The sequence below is a fragment of the Glandiceps talaboti genome, chromosome 5, assembly GCF_964340395.1.
Source record: "Glandiceps talaboti chromosome 5, keGlaTala1.1, whole genome shotgun sequence".
Taxonomy (NCBI): Eukaryota; Metazoa; Hemichordata; class Enteropneusta; family Spengelidae; genus Glandiceps; species Glandiceps talaboti.
The window spans coordinates 13,913,787-13,937,928 of record NC_135553.1 but is presented as its reverse complement, the minus strand read 5'-3'; the positions used below and the strand labels follow the sequence as shown (position 1 = coordinate 13,937,928).

Here is a 24,142-nt window from a genome sequence, read left to right as displayed (position 1 = left end):
AAACTCAAAAGAATTCTACATACAGTACATGCAAATATATTCTAGCATTAAAATTAATTGGTAGAGAGGCGAGTATTAAATTACAAAGATTCTGATGTGGTTCTCAACACAACAGTAACTGAAGGAAAATGAATGTAAATGTCAACAAAGATTGTGATCTGTTCAGTATATTGACTGCAGCCATGGGTACAAACTGTTTTCAGAACAGTCTGTTTATAATTGAAATGTAAAAGAATCCAGATGTCAGTAATGTAAACTTGTGTGTGTACGTGGGAAGATATTTTGGACCTGATTATTAAGTTTGATTTCTTCTTACTACAATCAGTACAGAAGAAATCAAGGAACATATGATGCAGTCTTTAATACAATACTTTGGTAAATTTATATATCTATATATCATATGTCACTTGAATTCATTTAGCACCAATGTTTATTTTTTAAGACAAATTTCAGGCTGTCTATTAGAAAGAAGTTCCTACACCTACACCTAAATCTACACCTACGAATATTTTAGTCAACGACATGTACACTGTTTGAGTCTTACACTGGGCTTTCACATTTTGACCCTGACCTATATCCAGTGACATTGAGTACTTACTGAGGGTTTCATTTTCTTCAAACACTGCATTGATCTTGTAAAGTAATACACAATCAGAAAGGTTTGATTGTCATCACCATTTGGATATGCCAAACATGAAAACTTCTGAATATTAGAAATTGACTCAATCACAATCCAAATGAGTTTGTATTTTATACCATGCCAAGCAATGTTGCATGCTTTCGAAAAGAAATAGAAATTTATACCCTAGTCATTATTTCCAGATTTTCAATAATCATTCTTGCCTTAAGGTAAAATTATATTAAAATCAGAAGTCATATTATTTCCAACTATTTCTCTCATTCAGCCAGAAAACATGACTTTCCCAAGGAATGTGTCACTACTCGTCTTTGAACTTAGAGTGACAAACCTCCTTAGGTCACTCATTTTTTTTCTGGCTGAATGAAGACAAATATTGTGGAATGGTATCTAATTATCGAGGACCAGTTGAGTTTACCTGTGGCTGTTTTTCATGTTTCTTGATGATGGACATTATGGCTCCTTCTATCTGATTCACACCCCCATCCTACAATAAGATGGAAAAAGAACGTCAATTCTGCAGATCCCTGACATATACAAGCCGACGATGGTAATGAATTTGAACCCAATCAGTCATTTTCATTTTCAATCATCAGCAATGACATTTGTATCTGTTTGTAAATTAAAAGGAATAAAGGCATTTTCATAAATTTCAGGTTCTGGAAAGTAATTTCATGGTGTTATATCACCTATATTACACAGAATTTCAGTGGAACACCAATGAATATTCATAGAGTTTTCACTGAAGGTAGTAATTAGCACTTAGGAGTCACAAATATTAATTGTTCACCTATTGTACGTGTATTCCTGGTGATTCTCATATCGCCCACAGCAAAAATGTCCAAATGAGGCACAAGTTCAAATTATCCCTCACTGTAGTACAGTTGATGTAAAATCATGAAATGACTCTCCGGAACCCAAAGTTTATGAAAATGCATCCTTCCTGGAATTGCGTTCACTTTTAAAATATTATTTACTGTAAAGCCAGAGCTAGACAATTGAACACGCAGTTTATTTACTTATAACTGAATTACATTATACATTTGTATGTTCAAGCATCTGTGTAAAGTTAAAATTGCACTTAGCCACTAAGTTTCCTTTGAACACAATATTGAGTGTGATTTTTCACTGTAATTATGACTATGTTTGTACAATGCAAACATATATCACTCCAAATACATGTACAGTAAATGCATAATGTGTTGAATGATATAGGGCAAATCTTAAACTGAGCTGACTGACTCAAAAGACTGGTTACTAAGCGAATAATATTATGGCACTGAAGTGGTCATCCAGTTTATGATAATTCAATCAATCTCTTTTTGTTTCAAGCACTTTTCTATAAAATACACAATTACATTACTTTCAAATGTAAAAATACCTTGACTTCACATACCATTAAATTTGAAGAATTCATCCTATTAAAAAATACACTAACAAAAACCTTTTTTTTTTCTTTTAGGTTTTTGCACATGACGTATTTGGATAACATTGAAATCACAAATTTCATTGTTATATCTGCATATTGATGACTATGATTTAAAGATAGAAACTAATCATACATGTATTTACAAATTATGGAAAAATGTCAGCACTAATTTATTAGATATCTTGCCACAAACACTCCATACCATAAAATGTATAGTAAAATTACCTGCCCAAATGGCATAACATCATTACGTGGATGATGTATGAGAGATTTGTAAGAAAGCTACGTAGTCACTTCAAAAACTAGATTCCAATAAAGGTAACTTCACTGTTACTATAAAATGTATACTATGTACATGTACTTAATATGCAGACTCATCAAAACCATCAAGTATAGCAGTCAAGCATTTCCAGATACAACTTCCTGATTTAAAACTTTCATTTCAAAATTCTATTCTTAAATTACTCTTAAGCTTTTTTATTACCAAGTTTCTAGGAATACACGACACAGATTTACATATTTGATGGATTTCAAACTTAACAGGAAGATTCTATTACATGTATATCCTGAATCACACGCTATCAAATATCTCACTAAATTCTGCAAAAAAGAGATGGATATGTTCTGATTACCATTTCCTTGCAACAAGAACTGTCACATCATTGACAGTTTTCACCCCTGACTTTCGCACACCATGACTATCAGTCATTCTCACTTTATCACTGTCATGTCCATACAAGTTATATCACTCTGTACCTCACTGTGAGAATTGTTCAGCTCTTTACAATTGAACTGGAACATTACAAGCCTAGTGGAAACTGAAGTTTCATCAGTCAATGTCAATCCACCATAATTTTGAACTTACTGATGTCTTCTTTTCAACTTTTATACTGTCTAGTGTTTTAGCTGAGAATAGCTTACTTTTGATTCATACATTTATAATATACTATAATTAGTTATTTACTTTCTGTAAACACCTCCTCCAGTTTATTGTAACATTTCTCAATGAAGAATTCTGTGGTGTGAAAGTGACTGGTTAATAACAGATGTGATGGTGTTCACCCTGTTAAATTACACATACTATTTTCCATTCTTTATAGAGTTACCACCATTTTCATTGAACCTGTGTTATACATCCATGCACTAAAAGCAGTAATAAAAAGGATGATAATACCTCCTCCCCATCCACCACATACACATACAGACACAAACATATTTGTTTTCAAATGTTTCATATTTTAAATCTAAATATACGATATAAACTATCTCCTAATTTCAAGACAGATAATGGGTTTATTGATTTTCTTGGATGCTATTTAAATTATACAGTTCCAATTCAAAAGAAGGGCATTTTTTAACGCCTTTGATCCTTAAGAAAAAATGTTACAAATACCACTGACATGTATTGCATATTAAATGCAATTTTAAGATCAGAAAATCAAACAGACAGACAGATATGTTTAATATCCTTTATGCCATATGCCACACTCTGATGCCCCTGAGAAATATTTAGTGGGCATTGGTAATATTAATGAGATTATTTTTATGCAGCAATGAAATACACATTACTGGAATTGTCAACATAGGCTAATGACATTAAAAAAAAAGTAAGACTCAGCTGGAATGCTGTATGTCTTGTATTAAAATCCCAACTTCTGTTGACCTAATTTTGATAAAACATCTATGCAATTACAGATAAGAATCTAGAAGACTGTGGACATCATTAGGGAATTAAAAGAAGCTATCTTGGCCTACTCGAGTCAAGGACTGCACCTTTCTATACTATTCTGTTCTGTAATGCTGTTCTAAACTTAATTGATCTTGGGTTCAATAAAGCAGGTAGAAATAATGATTAAAACATACATTATTTATAAGGTGGTAAAGCCAAACAAAATTTGGTACACCTGAAGGAAATATGGCCAAGTTTTAAAATTTAAGAATAATTTAGCATTGAATACAGCCTCTAACAATCATTTTGTGAACTACATATATCCTGTATTCAAGTTCCCTAGATGTCATATAAAATGTCTCCTTCATTTTGTTTGCCTTACATAATGGACCAGTGTAGTCAATATATAAAGATGTACTAATTAAGCCCTGTATTCTTAAGTTATGGCAGGTAAGTAGATGTAGGCGATTCCACTAAATTGGTAGATAGGTAAGATATTTTCTTGAGTTCCATCTTTTCAACTTGACTGTGCAATTAGTGAATCACTGGCCTACATGAAATTAAGTCCATTACATGTTGTTATTATACGAATTTATATTGTATGCATTTCACATACATGTTCAATTTTCCAAAGCAAGGACATCCTAGATAGTCACGTTACCGAAGTCATACATTTAGTCATATCACTTCATTTAACATAAGCCAGAGAAATACATTATTTTGCAAATCTTTTGTTAATCCTAATTTTGTGTCAATCTTTTTAATCCTAGAATTTTATGTGTAAACACTTACCAAACGAGTAGATCAACATTTCATCTACAGTAGATCTACTGTTCATCTACAGCAGACAAAAATCTATATCTACAGTAGATATACTTTTGGGCATATTATTTCGTAGATGAAAAGCAGATGAAATACAATAAATACATGCATTTAGGTCAAGCCTTCATCTACAGTAGATCTACTAATTTTGTGCATATATAATTAGCTCTTGTTGACTGTTTGTTAGGTATGACCAGCATGCACTTAACAAAAGCCACTGTTTGTTGTTGTAGGTCAAAATGATAAAAAAAGACATGTTTTCTTGTGAGTTACGACATAGTAAGGGATGGGAGAACACTTAACATTGGTGCAGCATAAGAAAATTCTGTGTATCAGCAGTGTGTCAAATTGGCTTTGAGGACACGGTTACGACTCATATGGTTTACAGTGCAGAGAGTTAATGTAGACAGGTATTGTTCTCATATTGCACTATCCCAAAGCTTTGTGAAATCATATCTCCGTATTACCTGAAGCAACCCTGAAGCTGCAGACTGATGTAGACATCCGAATCAGATGAGTCGTGTTACACAAACAACCTAACCTTGTTATAGCTTTAAGGTATATAACAATATACATGCTCAGTAAACAAAACAGGTATAGATATAAAAAATGAATGGTTTCATAAATAAAGAATTAAGAACTGTGAAAGATTACAGGATTAAGAATGGTGACCTTTTTATAATGTAATAAACTGCTGTGGAAAGATAAAGACAGAGCATCATAAAGCACTGTCAGAATACTGATATTCTCTGTTGAAATATCAATAGATAAAGCACAGGTAGATAACCCCTGGAATCCATTACAAATAATAAAGTCACAATCAAAGCAAATAAAAGCAGAGAGAAAGTTATCAGGCAAGCAATCAGTACATTATAGGTTAGATACACACCTGCCCCACGTCAACACGGCCTATATACTTTACTCGGTAACCAGCACTGAAAAGAATTGAAATGTACAAATAATATTTTAGTTGTTCATCTACAATGTACTGCACAATGTGAAGCTTATTTGTATTCAGTTCTTGTATCGAAATCTATTTGAAATAACTTACAAGTGTACAATATTCATAGGCGACGCTTTATGCACTTAGAGCTCCTCAAATAGCTGTCACCAGTAATCAAAAATATTTTACATAATATGGAATGTATATCCATTGAATGTCCTTTTAAAAAAGGCCTGAGATAATAAGTGTGGAAAATGGTGAGCTGCAAATAAATATGGCTAAATATGGGTTACAGTTAATTTAGATAAGGCTACAAAACAAAGTGACATTCATTTTAGAATCTTATTTTGTGCTAGGTTTGAATGAAACTGGTTTGGTTTGACACACACACACACACACACACACACACACACACATGGATAGTCAGATGGACAGAATCCATTCCTATAGCCCTCTTGAGAAAGTGTCTGTTGGAAATATTTACCTTCCTTCTTTGTAGATGAATAGATAGCTAAATAGACAAATACAACCACAATTTGTATAAGCCCAATCAGGGAAGTGTTCATTGGCAGATTAAAATATTTCTTATCCCCTTTGTAGTCTAATGGAGCTTATGGCCAAATTTCATTTGTTGTTCAGTTACAATTTTAGTGTTATATACTTTTTCTGCTCTACTTTCTTAATCATGTTCAATCTTGATTAGCTAATTCAGACTCCCAATGGACTTAGAAATTGAAATGTGTCAATGACCTACTTTCCCATATAAAAAGGTATGATAGCTTTATCCGGAGATATTTTCAAGGGGTGGGGGTGGGGGTGGGGGGTGAGGTGGTAGCTTTGTTATATATAATAACTAACTCAATGTTGCACATCATGAAATATACTTTATCAGCTATACATGTACGTAAACCTATGTATAACAGCAAATATTGTTCTTGATGTGAAACATAATAGGACATGTATTGTACAAATTAGCAGTAGAACAATAAAGTCAGTAACTAGGTCCATGCACAACAAAAACAAATTAACTAAATGTTACAGCTACACTTTTTGAAATTCAGGAAAAAATTTTGATTAATGAGAGTGAAACTAAACTAAGGTTATGAAGTAAATATTTTTCCTCTATATAGCCAAATATAAGGAATTAGTTCATGTTTGCTGAGGAAGCTTTTCATTATTAATGATGCAAGGTTGACAGGTTACGGATACATAATGAGTACAATAACGTATGCACAATACACCTTCTTTTGGGCTTAGCAGTCAATTTGAACAGGGAAGTTAGTCCATTTCAGCATACATCAATCACCTTGTTTGTATGCACGAGTACACATGATGCGACATTTATCATCAACAGAACAATTATTATTTATTAAAGACATTTTCAAATATGATCCGATTAGGAGTGAGGAATCTTATCAAATATGAATGGAGTTGTTATCAATTTCATGAGTGGGTGAGAACACATTGAAACTGTGCATTTCGACACCATGACGACATGTAGGGAAAAAAATGATAACCTGGGAATATACATGAAGCATACAGGAGTCAGATATTAGTGAAGCCTGGAGGGAATTATATATTGACATTGAGATGTTCTCTTGACATTCTGTGGCTAGCTGTCATTACAATTCCACTGGTCATGAAAAACACACTTTTTTATTTTAAATCCGACTCGTGTCATCATCTATGTCTTCGACACTGACATTACCAAGGTCACTTATTTACTAAAAGATAGTTATTTTGTGCCTGAATGATCATACCTAGGAAATCCAATCTTTGAGTCATGGCTGAGAGAAGCTGCAAATAAAATATTCCACTCACAACCACACAACATAGTCCACACATTAAAGGCTTATCTAATAAGTCATAAAATGTTGATGAAGTTGATGGGTATTGTGAAAAATTAGGACATGCAGTTAAGTGTGAAACAGAATGCAATATCCTGTTCTAAATTACATATAAAATATTAGCGAAGGGGTGCCATTTCTGCATGACTGATGAAGATTCTAATCCAGTTTGACTTTGCAGCTCTGTTCAGTAACTCAAGTCAGAATAAAATCCCTCACCTCAGGGTGACAACACTACCACTTTGTTACATAAGCCTTCAGTCACACATCCAAGCAATAAATGTCTACTGAACACAACACATTAAAGCTACAAACTAACGGCTCTAACCTTCCATCAGGACTTGATATAGGAACTTCATCTAGATCATCACGTGGCAACTGGGCATGAGGAGGAATCCGTTTCCGTGGTTCTCTCTCTTCAGGCTCTTTGAAGTCCTTGTATTCTTTCCTTAGTATGGCAAGTCTTTCATAAAGCGGGGAGAATATCTTCCCATTTCGTAGATGACACTACAAGTTAAAAAGAAATCACAGAATATAAAGAAAAGGAACAGTAAAACTATAAACCTGTGGACCTCAAATTCACTATTATATATTCTGGGGAAGTTGTGGGGGATTTCTATTTTTCATGGATGTACAAAATATCAGTTTTCTTCATAGTACATTTCTTTGTTCTAAATGTATCCTTTTTACAGACATAATCTCTTGCTGATGTACTTGTACAACCACAGGATTTGCCAGAAGTATTACTTCTAATGGGAGTAATAAACGTTATATAATTATTCAAACAGGCTGCACCTGTTTAACAGTGTATATCTCTACACATTAAAATATGAGTTGCATTCAATATGATAATACATAAAGGACATTACAAGGCTTTACAGCAGCTGTTCCTTTAATTTGCACAAGTTGTAACTTTGAAAACATGTTACAGTATGTATTTTTACTCAACTACCATTACTCACCTCCGTACAATTCAAGGTCAATTAGTATTCACATATGTTAATTACATTACTGGATATGTTTTGTTATTCCAATTTAATGACATTTACTCCCCATGTGAACAGAAACTATATCTAATCAGTCACACACTTTCTGATAAACCAAAGCCTCCTTTATAGCACCATCCTTGACAGACTTTTTACCATGTGTCACAGAAGACAAATAAGGTCTGGTTTGCAAGAATGGTCGGTCTCGCATTGTGCAATTTTGTAACATGGTGTGTACAATCAGGGTTAAAAGGGGAAGGATCCCTTGTGAATTCACTGTGTTTAAATAAAAAGTTGGATGTTAAACAAGATAAATTGCTTTGGTTTCATAACTTTTGCTTATTGTTGGTTGGGCAGAAGTGACTATATGTCTTGCTATATGCATCAGCCGTTAAATGAGTGTCTGTAAAATATATGGCACTTTTTTTGCAGTAGCTGTAAAGTCAGTGGTGTGTAACATTGCTTTGCCAATAGTTGTCAGTAACTATATGTTGTGCGTAATCCCACAAACTTAATGTGTACATTTGACTGCATCAATCATTCTACTGCCTGTGATACAACTTAGGTGAATCATTAAAATCAATTCTCACTATCTCTTGACAGAATCAGACCACCTAGGTGACTCATTAACATCAATTCTCACTACGTCCAGATTTCAACCACCTGTGTGATATGGTGCATTACCTCTGTTAATACCAAAATTATTCAATTTCCACCGTGTTCACACCTTAGTATAGAGTATAAAGTCATGAGCAGCCATCATGTAGTGTACTATGCTCATACATCATAAAGCGTACAATTACCCAATTACAACTATTACACTGAGTGCAACAAAAACACAAGCCAAATTATAAATTTTATTGTTAGGCCAAAAAAAAGAAAAATTTTTCTGGTCAGCATCAATCTGATTAAAATCTGATGTGGTAAAAGCGGCTAGATGCCTTTATTTACCTCTATATGTACATAATTTTGTGTCGTTTGTGTTGTTTCAAGTGATCGCTGCCGTCCCACATCTGGACCTGTGTAATAGACAATCGCGTCTGAATCTCGCGCTTTCGATTGGCTACTCATGATGAGTGTTACATTAGCAGCTGAACACACGGGAGAAATTGAAGCGTGCTGAGTGGTTGTGAAAACCTTACAATATTGTCGACATTCAATGGGATTGTCTATTACACAGGATCAGAGTGGGAAGGTGGCGATCACTCGGAAGAAAACAAATGACACAAAATGATGGAAATAGTGGTAAATAAAGGCATCTAGCCGCTTTCACCACATCAGATTTTAATCAGATTGGGTCAGCATGTGCATCACTCAAATATCCTTGCATCAGTCTTTTTTGTGTGTTTTTCCAGCCCATGCAGTCAGCAGATCTAGGAGTAAAGACAAAAACAACCCTCCCTACTTCAGTGAAGACAGCTGCAGAGCCAATCATGAACAAGCAAATGACATCTGTCCCACACACACACACTTCGCTCTAAAGTACTAAATAAAAAGAAAAGTAACTGCCATAACAGTAGATTGAGTGGCAGGTTTATTGAGAATAAAAAAGAATCACATCATCACACCACTTTAAACAGTATGTCCTAACCAGAAACAATTCTTTTTTGGCCTTATATGATCCATTCATTACACTGTACTGTATTGTATTGATTTTAGTCTACCAAATACATAAACCCTACTCCTCCAAAAAATAAAGGTATTTTCAGAAAATATGGGTTCTGGAGTGTCATTTCAGGATTTTACATCCCCTACAAATACATGTACTTGCGATTCCAGACATGCATTAAGTTGATCTTGTGCCTTTACAGGGTATCTTTGTGTGGGCTACTGCATGATGGGAGTAAGCAGAAATAATATATTTGAACAATGAATATTCATGAGAGATGTTTGACACTGAAGGGAATGATCATTCAGGAGTTTTGATTTAACATTTTCGAAAGATAAATTGATCAAAATGGTGAAGGTTTTATTCAAAATGTGTTTTCTAAAACTAAAAGAAAAGTGATGTGTGAATGTTACCCTACATGTACTGTTGACTTGATGTAATATATGACAAAATGTTGACTGATGTTACATTTTCTAACTTGTACCCCAGTATTCAAGTGTGATGGCTCACACCATCATGTATTTTAAAATTTTATTATACCATGCACAAACCATGTTATTGTCTTTGAATAGAAAATATGGATTGTATACCCTCATTGTTGTACATCAAGACAACCTGTGTCTATGTCACTGGTGCCAAAGTGCTTGAAATATGAGTCAAAACATTCTAAATTGCTATTATTTTTCCCAATTTTTCATAAATAATGTGAGAAGGTATTAGCATATTATTCCCCGATATTTTTCTTCATCCAGCCGCATAATGCTCATGACCTAAGGGATGTTGTCTTTATGAGTTGCTAGACTTGTAGTGACGGGACCCTTTAAGTCATTCATATTTTTCTTGGGTGAACAAAAAATATTGGGGAATCATATGCAAGTAATGCCATTAACAGCATTTGTCTTCTTCTTCTGCTCCAGAAATAAGCATCATCTTCAAATTTGTCTTCTTGAGAGATGTTTGCAAGTGAAATGATGTAATCTGTATTTGAACTAAGCATGCACTTTTACCTTTATATATATTTTGTATCTTTTGGTTGCATATGGGCTACGGGCCTGGCAATGCAATAAGCAAATATCAACTTCAAAATCAAGGCTCCCTGAGAGAATTAATGCATTCCAGGCCTGTGTGATTACATGAAGAAAGATATGACGTACATTCTATAATTATTTGACACTAACATCTCTGAATACATCAAGAGTTGTTCTGTGAAGAAAAAGATTCAGGGAGATACCAGTATTACATATGCATTGGAAGACTGAGTATGAAATGAAAGGAAAAAAATTTTTTGAAGAGGGTGTGTGATAGGCAGTAAAGTTTTCAAACCTCGATTATGATATTTTCATGTGAATGATGGGCCAATAACAACAATTTGATTGTAAATATTATACAGGCTGGCATATGTGATCACCAGATAGCTTTTTCAAAGCTCATAAAACGTTTGACTAACACTGGCAGTGTTTCTGAACTGACTGAGGATAAACCTTGCAGCACAGCACATCTTTGTGATCATGTCTTACAATTACATGCATGTACATACATATCGATCCAATGACCCTAATGCATGCAGATTAACTTTACAAGCATGTCTCAGAAAATCAGATCTCTTTCAGATTGGCATATCTGTTTGATCTTTACTGCATAATTCAGTAACGATCATTAAAACATACAAGGGGCATATATTTTTGTCACAGCAACACTTTGATTGTAAATATAATGTCTTTTTGGTAACCATAAATTTCACTTATCTGGCGTGTATGCATAAATAGAGATAGAGATACTGAATGTGAAGATGGTAATCTCTGGCTGATTGATTATGCCTTGTGTGTGTGGTTTGTTAACATCTCAATACATGTTGAAGTAACTTTTGACTATATTTTGTTTGTTTTTCGGTTGGAAATTACATGTAACCGACGACCTGTTTACTAGTCATTGATGGTACTGTGTACATTGGCTTGTTGTCCAAATGTAAATAGTCATAAATCAGGTTCTAAGCCATATAAATGTCAACAAATTGGGGAATTTGCAATAGATGTATTTAGATGCTGAGGTTTGAAACTTCAATTTCTGTATTATTATGCATGATGGTGATGTCAAATGAAGATCTCAGCAAATCGAGTCTCATGAATGAAGACATAAAAAGCAAATATTTGGTTGTAATATACCGTATGTTTGCATCACAATACACAGTATACACAACAATGATACAAACTAATACAGACTAAAAAAACTCATACAAAACTTCCTCCTTTGCAAAATATCTGAAAGATGATGAAAACGCAGTTCCTACAAGCCGAGTACACTGTCCCTCGCTAACATGCGCGTCGCCATTTTGAAACCTTTTCAGTTACGAATAACCTGCATAATATCGTAATAATCCATAGCACAATGATTTATAGAAGAAGTGAACATCAAACTTGATTTTTTCCATACTTAAACTGCTATTTCTACAAATTTATGATAAATGTAAAGTACGTAATACAAATTTTCTTACCCCTTTTATAACAAAACTGTGAATGTTTGATTACAAGTTATTCTAGATTTTGATTTAAATTTTTACTCAGCATTTCCTTTGATATTCACAAGGCGCAGTACAAGATCTTCACTTTGGATTATCCCCATACATGAACAGCAAGATAATGTCAGCTTAACTTTCATCTAATCTCGTTGTCACAGAATCCCAACATTCAGTGTGAATACAAAAGTTGACTGCATTCATGTGGCAACTGAAGGGTTACACTGAACTAATCCTGAATACTTGTTCCTTCATTGATAAACCATGCAGAAACATCACTATTCCTTGTTTGCGGAAACTTAACAAGCCTTAGGGGGGTGACAGAATACCAAGGGCTGCTAAAATGCAGAATGAAATCTAGTTAAGTGTCAACAGAGGTCTGAAATTAACAAGTTATTTGAAAACCAATACTGTGACAATAGCATGTATCTTTCAAAGCTTGCCCTTCATGTTTCAAGTCACTTATGTCAGGAATATTTGCACATTTATATTCTTGACAAACCTTACCATTCTTCACTGCTGTCACCATTAAGCTCTGTACACAAGTAATATTGAGCAACACAAGTACAACTATATGTCATTGACTAAACTTAAAAACTTATGACTAAACTTAAAACTTACATTACTTTTCCTATATAAAGTGACTGCATTATCAAAGGGGCACAAGCTGAGTTTTTAATTTTTGCTGCATATTTTTAAGGTAATAACACTGAGATGCATACTTAACTATCACTTTGAATTCACTTAAGTCAAACCTGGTATGACCATTAGTAATCCGATGATGTAATTTTCTTTACACACAAAAAATTTTGATGAAATCACTACTATGCAATCAACTTGTCCAACAATGACAGAAGACAATTGTACTGTCATAGAAAGCATGCATCGATTGAGGTTTTATGCATATTATTTTTATTCGACTTAGAAACTCAGCTTGTGAAAGTTCCTTTAATACTGTAACCTTCTCCAAAGGTTTTGGCAATAAACATTATGTATGCATTTTGTTTTTAAGGCTCTGCCTCTGATGTAGGAGATAGTAGATGAAGATATACATTGAATGATGATAAAAAATTTGTGAGAGTATTTCAAATTCATTTATAAAAGAATGGCTAAACAAATCCAGAAATAAAAAAACCATAAAGCTAAGTAACCTACTAATTTATTGAAACAAATAATTCGATTAAAGATATCACGACTGAAGGTATCAATATTTTATGACACGCCAAGGATATAATATAGTTAATGTGTTTACCTCAGTCCATGTCGAGTTGATGAATTTAAGTACTCTTTGTAGAACACACAATAAGAGTTTTAATACCAGTGACACGAATACAAGGATGGTGTCCATATCCCAGCTGAAGATAATAATATTGTCATCAAGGGACATTTTATTTGCAAAGCCAAGACTTGAAGAGCAAGCCATCTTTGTTCTTTTGTCCTAGAGACCCTCTAGTGATCAAAATCTTTTACAAACCTGCATTTAATGTGTTGTGAATCCAGATTTGCCATTTGCTATAACTGTTTTACTTATTAACCCTTTACTTCCTATATAAGTGGCACTATATAGGACCCCCTAGGGCCTGAATAAATTAAAGGGTTAATGCATCATTAAGCCTATCCTAAAACACCATGAACCCACATAGAACCCGCTCAAAAGTCCTCCTACATAAAATGCCCATTCTTAGATACCCAACACCCAACCTAAAACCCTACTCAACCTATCTTGAAACCAGATGGAAATATCTCTGGAAAATACTTTCCGGTTTTGATCTTGTCCTACATGTAACTATGTTAATTACAAGTTAAGAGAGTTTAAATTTCTGGATGTGTTTAGGTTGGCTCTTAGCTTGATTAAAGAGGATCTCGGAATGAGTTTAGGAGGGTTTCAGGATGGGTGTTTGGAGGATTTGGAGATCGGCGTATGATCTATAGCAGGGCTCTAGTAGGTACAGTTTGGGTTCAGAGTGTTTACGGATGTGGGCTTGGTGATGTGTTACAACATGAACACAAGACTCTTACTTCAGGTAGGAATTAGGAGTCTTTTCTATACACAGAACACAAGGTTAGGAACAAATTGATACTGTAACACATTTGTTTCAATAACAGCTGAAGTTATATCAGAATTGATCATCATCATGTAGCCAATAGGTTGAGTTGCAAAGAAAGTAGCTTTTCAGATGAAATGAAGATCACATAATATACACACATCAAAGCTGTTGACTCAACAACCCCTTTCAGTCATATAAACTGTATATTTGTTGGGAAAGACTATTGGAGCTTCCCTTGGTCAGAGACAATTACAGCATTTTAGGACTAAAGGATCAGAGCCAAGTGCATACATAACATGTGGTAGCCTGAAAACTACTTCACTCCAATCTAACAGAACTCTAAAAAATATAGGTTTAATGTAGATTGTATCTCTATGCTGAAAGTCATATCGCTGAAAGAAACTAAAATGTCATTACAGATTCCTATCACACAATATTAAATGTACCATCTCAGACATACCATCACGATTCTATCATTGCTGTCTCCTTGGTAAAAGTTGCCGACTAAATATAGGGTCATCTCTACCTCAGTTGCCATGGAAATGTTCAAATTCCTTATTCAGTCTTCATTACGCTGTCGTTATGAGTTGACACTTAAATGTTGATACATGTTATTTCATCATAGCCGTCTCAATGATGTGAAGATAGAAGACAGACTGTCTAGTGTTATTTAGCTATACCCATCACCACTGCCTTATGTGAGGTGACAACTAAATATTGAAATATGTAATTTCAATCACTACTTGCTTCGTTGTGATGTAAATTGTAATATAATTATAGATATAATAACATTTGTTACTCGGTCACTATAGATTGTCTCAGGTGGTGATAAGAAAATGCTGAGATATATAATTTAAATTGCTTGCTGCTTCACTGTCGCAAAATACAACATATAGAAATATCAAAAATTGCTTCTTGGTAACCATTAAGGTTTCCACTAAATTAGGTTTTTGGAGAGTAGGGGGCCAAATCAGAAAATAGGGGGCAACCATGGAGCAGCAATGAAGCAGCAATTATGTAATACTTCTAACGTATATTAAAATTAAGATAGGACAGTCTTATAGCAAAGGTTATATGTATACACTGAAAGTCATTATCCATTGAAAAAAATATATCTTTCAGTTACATAAACATCACAAACATTGAGTACTTGGATGGCCATTTATACAGTCATGTAGGACGGTAGCTGATTATGTATATTAACCATTGGCCAGTACTTAGTAAAAACACTTGGTAACTACAGATTCTTTATGCTCACATGTTAAAATATATTGTTTAATCATGGCTGTCTATCCAGTGCAATGGACTGACATACAAGTTACACAATGTTATTCAGCCATTTTTAATGTTGGTTTGGGATGACACCAAAGTGCATTTAATCATCGCTGTCTCAAAGCTACGAATTTCAATGCATAGAAATAGACTGATATGATTTTCCATTTGTATGACTTGACACTATTAACTATAGCATGTTGAAAATGTGTCTTGGCTTATGACTGCCTCACTATGACATGTTGTCTTTCACATGTCTGCTGCTGATTAGAAAAAATAGAGACTGCCATCTCTGAGATACACATGACATGCAGATTAAGTCATTGGTATTCATTTAACAGCTAAACACAGATTTTAAGATCTCAGAGCTGTCATGAGCTGTGCATTAAATGGTTCTTTTTCAAAAACTAATACTGATTTTTAAATTGGAGTAAGATCACTGGTTTTCCCCAGGCCACTGGTAGAGTTAAGTGTGTTCCAGCCTACAATTTCTTTAAAATGATAGCCATGCATTAAATTTGACATCATTAATTTATAATAAAAGTACTGTCACTCTCTTGGAAAAAAACTGGAAATGTATTCACAATAGAAAATGTGATGATACAGTGCATTTCAGTACATAAAACTGTTGTTACAAACAATCTTCCCAGCTATTCCATTTTCACTCCTTACTTCAATTCACTGTGGTTTCAATTCACAGTACAGTTCTCAAAAGGGGCGCAATAAATGATCTAAACTGTATTCTCATGATGTAATTGTACAAACTGATGTAACGGAAAAATTCAGACTACTTTGAATTTCACCGTAATTGACAAAAGTTTGAATCTCTACAAACAAACTCTGACAACCCCATCAGTACCTTTGATCTTCAAAAGTTAAAGAGGTTATAAACAGTTGATACAGGTTACAGCTCTCTTGAGTCAGTCAGGATATGTATTATCATATATCTATTTATGTATTAAACATAATTGCACAATAATCTTCATCATGCATTTTTCACAAATTGAATATAAGCAATTTTTTCCCCAGAGGTGATAAGTTAAACGTTACTAAGCCATAAGCAATTTACATAATGGATTTAATATTTTCAAACAATTCTACATGTATTACATAATTGATACCATCAAAATCTATTACATAATTATGGCTTGAAATTACCACCATAAGATTGAAATAATATTCATCATGAATTTTGAAAAAATTGACAGTAAAAGATGTGTTTTTTAAGTGGTTTTGAGTGGAAGCACTTATTAATAAAACAATCAAGTTACAATAACTGACATTTAAATTAGCATTGCACAAAGATCTATTACATAATGGATTGAAAACGTCACTGCCAAATGAAAATAACACTCATCTCTCATTTTGAAAAACTATACATAATTATGTGATGTGTTTTTAAATGAAGATGGGTGAAAACATTGAAAAACAAAAATGTCTTTGACAGTCAAATTTCAACGATACATTCATATTATTGAAAGTTCAGAACTCAGTGGTATATGAGTACAGGTGTGGTGTTACGGTACTTGGAGTATTTGCATATAAATATCACACAATATGATTGGGTAATCATTTGCATATCATTTGCATATTGGTATACATGTAAGTGTTTTCAGGACAAGCAGATGTAGTATCAGCATGCAACAGTGTAAATATCACTGGTACTAGATATTTTAATAGATTGATACTAGCATCATATCATGAAATTAATATTCATCACACTCTTTTTGTAAAAAAAAAATAATGTACGCAGTATGTGCTTCAGGAAAAACAAATGATAATGGTAATAAATCAAAGTTGAATATTAGATAATGGATTGATCTGTCTGGACAGGATATGACAAATTAATATTGTAATACTCTCAGGTAATTAGTCTAGAAATGGTAAGATATATAACTCATCATTAATGATAATGAAAGGAAAGATTTGTTATTACTAATGTTTGAATAAATTATTAGGGATTGAAGAAGGTAACTCTGAGAGGAATTTTGCAGTAGGCTATGTACAATGAAAATGTTGGGCGGCTAGGAGATGTATTTTTGGGTTATTATTATAACCAAATCATTATATCTTTAATATAAAGATGTGCAAAACTTTTGAAATTCATTTAAAAGATACTGATAATCTAGCTTGTGTTGACCTACTGTAGTGTCATGACAAAACTGTGTATTACAAATGATATTGCAAAAAGTATTGCAGTTTTGAATTGATCAGTAACACCATATTCTAGATTAGAACTCATTTGTTTTAATATAGACCTCCTCTCTGAGCCGCTCCAAGATTCTATTACTAAGTATTTAGTATTGTGCCATACACACTGCATTTACTGACACACTGATCAAAGGAAATCTTCCTCAATGTACATGTCCTCAAACAGGTGGTTTCAGGAAGTGTCATTATACTGGTCAGCATACATATGATGCTCATTCAGACTACGGCACGGTCGAGGAGGGTTTCTTTGCAATAGTGTTATTGTGTTATTAGCTAGTGTGTCTGTGGTGTAATACTGGATATCATTATCCAGTTAAAAAAGTGGTTTGTTCAGTATAACATCATGTTCACATAACACCTTATGAATGTCAGTCATAAGCCTCATATTCATAAGGGATCAATCAAATTTCTATAGCACTGATTTCCAGAGCAATGTTCTGTTCAGTCAACTATTAAAGCAGTCAGTATGCTACAATGTTCTGTTCTGTGCATGCATGTAACACTGGATGTTTTTATGTGTGTGTGTGAACAAGAAAATGTGTTTTGAACCTGCTGTTCTGATAAATCCACCTAAAAGTGTGCTGAACTTCTGATATGTGTGTGATATATGTGACTTCCAATCTCTTTCTAGCCTAAATATATAAGTGTTAGGAAAACTGTGCTACCAAGAATTCATGCCAGGAACAACTGGGGTGTACATGTATGTTTAATTATAATGATTGTCCCTGTAAACAGAGCTATTTTTCACAGTTGTACATGTACATGTACAGCATTACCATCTGAATGTGGCAAACGTCTAGCATGTACAACAGCTATCCATGATCTAATTAGGATGCCTTAAAACAACTAATCTAATATGCAGCACAGGAAATAAGTGTTTTTGTCCCTATTGAGGTCAAACCTTCCTGAGCAATTACTTGAAGAAAAAGAGAGATTTTCCCCAAGAGATGTACTAATGATGATGAAATGTTGAGTTCTCTACGTGGTTGAACTCACTGTTCCTTCCTTTGTTTATGAGTTTTCAATAGTAGACCTCTTATACATATTGCAAACCCAGAGGTCTCTGCCTATATATGCAATTTAATAATTGTCTCTCAGAGTATAAACTCCTTTGCTGAAATAATTGTGTTATTTGGTATGAGTGTTGAAATTCATGATGTATTGTTTACAAAAATCTGGAAGTGTTAGAGGCTATGTCTGTGTGTTTGTCTACTCACAAACACATTATTTAGTACAATCAATGTCTACTCATCTATGGACTCTAAGGGACCATCTCAGATTGTCACACAAGAAAGTGAAATTTGCTCATCAAATTTGAAAGCTCAATGACAAAAGTACCAGGAATATAATTTAGTTCTAACAGTTCTAAGTCCATGCACATGACACCAGGTTTTTGCTATGTGTGTGTACCCAATCTACCACTAACCTAACTCTAATCCTAACTCCCTACTTTGAATGTGAATGTGCGGTTACTGTACAGTCAGCCCACTATTCTACATTTTGGATATATTCAAATTTTGTAGTAATCCCAATATACTTAAAGGAAACAAAAGTATACCTTGGGAGACACACATTTACAAGTTAAATTTTCAGAGAAAAAGCAATTATCAAAGGAGGTGCAAATACTATTAAGTAATTAAATTGACCTAAAACCTTTTTGTCCTAAAAAGTAAAATATTGCTGTTTTCCGAAAAGTAACAATCTTAGATGGTCCCTACGTAAATCCCTCAACTGCCTTAAGCTTAAGGAGTCCGGAGTAATTTCCTCCTAAATGAACATAGTTTTCTCTCTGAGCTTAGGCAACAATCTGAGACAGTCCCTAAGTGAATCCTTTATTTTGCCTAAAGTGCCTTGAATCAGAGTTTTTGTTGATGCTGGTAGTCAGGTACATTTTGTTTGATTCTCTAAGGCTACCATTTTCACAAACTAATCATGGATTGTATAAGAAAGTATGTTTACTACATTTCTCAATTTCTGATATTACCAGGTGTCTCAAACCTTAGAAAATCCATTATTTTATACAAAATGGTAATGGAATGGAAGGACTTAGTGGCTGATGGATAAATTCATCAATCTAAAACCTTAGGAAATACCCAACCAATGATGAAAGTCACTTTTTTGGGAAATAATTTTATTTTTGTTATCATGCTCTGTGTACTCTGTTTTCATCTGTATAGATATTACACAATATCTAAAAACTCTCTCACGAAACACCTCATGAAACTGGGGGCCTACTGCAGTGGCTAGATGAATCAATTCAAAATCACACAGTGAAAGTTTTAATATAATTCCCAAAGGGAATAAAAGAGTCTTAGTCACTGAAATTTTACTGTATTGTTGATTCACTATCAAAAGAAATGAGGCACACTAAAGTTTTATTTATATGACAGTAGATAAAAAAAATGTAATTGTTACTCTGAGCTGGACAGGATGTGGCTGCAAGTATAGTGACTATAAAAAGTGTCTTTATATTACATTGAGGAGATTCAGCATTCTCTAATTACATCAAAGTATGACATCTTCAAATAAAACATGAAGGGGAGATTAGATAGAGCATTAAAGGTGTATAGAAGTATTAGTGTTTGATTTACTGAATTACTACCATTTCAATAGAATGCAGGAATTAAGTGGGATTCGGCATAGAAAAAAGCACTTAACAAAAACCATAAACTTGTGTACATTGGTTCTGATTTTTTACACTTGGAATCTACCATGTATTATAGGTGAGAGAGGATCAGATCTGCTGAGTGCTCCCAAACTGAACACAAACTATATATTGGTGTATATTGCAACTGGGCTACCTTTTTACACTTGGAATCTATCATTTATTAATAGGTAAGTGAGGCTGAGGTCTGCTGAGTGCTCCTGACTGACCACAAACAGTATATTGGTGTATACTGTATATTGGTTCTATTTGTCATGCTTGGAATATACCACTGCTTGAAAAAGGTGGAGAAGATGTAATGCAATAAGCGTTCCTGACTGAATCTAATCTACCATTGGTTTTGGTCTTTTACACTTGGAATCTTTCATTTATCATCAGTGAAATGAAAGAAATAAAGTGCGACAAGTGTTTTAACAGAACACAACCAATAAAATGGTGTAGACATGTACATGTATGTACATTGGTTCTGATCTTCTGTACATGCCCCTACTTGGAATAGACTATTATTTAACATTGGTGAAAGATGATCTGATCTGACAAGAGTTATAAAATTAAAAACAAACAAACCAGAAACTGGTGTATGCTACCATGTGCCATGTACTATGTATACTAGTTCTGATTTTCTGTTCTTGGAATCTACCATTATTTGAAATTGGGGAGAGATGGTAATTGCCATCATCAGTGTTCTAGAACCCATACCTAGAATCACACAACTTGCATGAAAAAAATCAGACACACATTTTGTAAATAAAGCCTAGTCTCGGGACACACACACTTCTAAATGAAGTCTCGTCGTGGGATTTAGACATATAAATAAACCCTCGTCTAGGGACACACTTGTAAATAATGCCTAGCCTAGAGACACACTTGTAAATGAAGTCTAGTCATGGGACATTTATTTGTTTATAAAGTATATTCACAGGACACAAACTTGTACACACACTTGTAAATAAAGCCTCGTCTTAGGGAAATACACGTGTACATATATACAATGTAAGCCTAGTCGAGGGACATACACTTGTACATAAAGCATAGTCTAGGACACCCACTTGCAAATGAAGCCTCATCTAGGGACATACACTTGTACATAAAGCCTAGTCTAGGGATACACACTTGTAAATAACGCCTAGCCTAGGGACACACACTTGCAAATGAAGCCTAGTGTAGGGACACACACTTGTAAATAAAGCCTATCCTAGGGACACACACTTGCAAATGAAGCCAAGTGTAGGGACACACACTTGTAAATAAAGCCTAGCCTAGGAACACACTTGCAAATGAAGCCTAGTGTAGGGACACACACTTGTAAATAAAGCCTATCCTAGGGACACACACTTGCAAATGAAGCCAAGTGTAGGGACACACACTTGTAAATAAAGCCTAGCCTAGGAACACACTTGCAAATGAAGCCTAGTGTAGGGTCACAGACTTGTAAATAAAGCCTAGTCTATGGACACATACTTAAAGCCTCTAGTCTAGGGACACACACATGTATTTATACTTAATTTCAAAAACTAATCTGTTGGACAGACAATCATATCACAGTAACCATGCACTTTAGACTATCCAAAGCCAAAGGAAAAACATTCACTGTTAGTATAGTAAAATAGATTTCATTATGGCTACCTAACACATTTTAAGTATTAATCTTGTATCCTTAAATTGTGTGACTCCTAAATTGGTCTATAAATTGATGATGAAACGTGTGATGTAAAGATATCAAGATGTTCGATGGCAATAAATATTTATGTACCCTTTCAACAAAAAATCTTCTGTGGTTAAAGTGGCCATATGGATGAGGATTGGGTATTTAGTTTTGATTTTTAATTTATAAACCAATTTTATCATCAATGTGAAACAACGTAGACCAAGTCTGTGTTGGTAAGTCACTACATTGCAAAAAAGCTAAAAAAATGTGCTAAAAAGTTTGTTATTGTACGTACATTTCACACAGTTATTAATCTTTAGCAATTTATAGAGTTACAAACAAGGAGTTGGCATTTGTTGTTTAACATTCATTTTCCAAGCAATGGTAAAATTGTGTTATAAATTAAAAATCCAAAATAAATACCCAATGCTCGTCTATATGGGTTGTCGATGGCTGAGTGGTTAAATTACTTGCCTCTTACCACTGCAGTTGGGGTTCAAACCTATTAAGGTTTTGATTAAGTTTACCAGTAAGTAAGAAGAGTGTCATTCACTTTGACTCTACCGAAAAATGCAGGTTTTCCCCGGGTACTCCAGTTTCCTCCTGCATTAAAACTAAAACAGTGATTCTTCAAGATCCAAATTTGATGACACTTAAGTGTGAAAAATATTACAGTGAAAATTACTGACTGTCCCATCTTGTCATAATGCTTAGTTGTTTTCAGTGGTAATACTACTTTGTAGCACATTTCACCAAAACAAACATAAATACCAAAAACAAACTTAGACATTAAACATTGTTACCGATCAAATCATTGACAACTATCCCCACCTTTTACTGCAATGAAGATACATTTGTCATGCAGAGCATAAGCTATGCTATATATGTTTTTGTTTTACTGTACATATTTTGCAACACATTTTGCAAAACGATGACAAAACACCCAGATAAGGGAAAACTGCTACTACTTAATGTTGCCCGACTGGTCCTACATTTCATGAGATATGCACTTGTCATGATGGCCATAAGCTATGCTAAACCTGTTTTAGTCTTGCAATTACATTTATATGAAAAATCCTCTTCTTGTGATTTTAATCTTTTTTAATGATGTGATTACATTTTATGATATCATTACATATCAAACTGCATAATCACAAATCCTAATAATTGTTTACAGCCTAATATACGTGTGTGTGGGCTGAGATTCTATGACATAACTCCCTGGAGGGTGTATGAGTTGCATGGCAAAGGTCTGTTTGTCTATAATTTGGACTGTAAAAAAGTGTTCAGGTTTTTATTACATAATGTGGGAAATGATGAAGATAATGAAGAAAGATGATTACTTCCCATCTTATGATAAATTCAGAATGTATCTTGTACTATAACATATCTGTATATACATTAAATCACTGGATCTGTGATTTCACTGGACTCATTGTATCTAGCTTGTTATATGGGCCATTCAAATACAGTAATTTAGCCACACCCCCTCACACAAAAAAGGTAAATGTTATAATACATGTATGTCTAAATTTACATAACATTATAATATTACATTATGTGAATTAGCACATTTTAGGGGTCATAGCTCAAAAGTCACTATTCCAATGTGGCAAGTGTAAACACCATTAATTTCTGCCATCTGTGTTTCATATAGTTATAACACAAGGACATTTTCCTCTTGTCATAGAAATGATGAGAACCACTGAATAGAAATTAATCTGTAGGTGTATATTTACATATTAATGACTTCATTTGAATAATCAAATGGTCTGACATTGTGTAATCACTTCCCACTGCAACCAATCAGCTTATACAAATATTTTCAAACCACTTTCACCAGG

At 33.9% G+C, this 24,142-nt stretch overlaps 1 protein-coding gene across 1 annotated transcript in view; it reads right to left on the bottom strand.

Moving 5' to 3' along the window:
• Positions 1-461: 461 nt before the first annotated feature.
• Positions 462-24,142, bottom strand: part of LOC144435389 (uncharacterized) — a 71,388-nt gene continuing 47,707 nt past the window's right edge. Inside the window, exons 11-14 of the mRNA XM_078123985.1 lie at positions 7,676-7,854; positions 5,447-5,492; positions 1,056-1,124; positions 462-632 (exon numbers count right to left, since the gene is read on the bottom strand). Coding sequence (XP_077980111.1) covers positions 462-632; positions 1,056-1,124; positions 5,447-5,492; positions 7,676-7,854 — 465 coding nt within the window. The remainder of the gene's footprint in view (positions 633-1,055; positions 1,125-5,446; positions 5,493-7,675; positions 7,855-24,142) is intronic.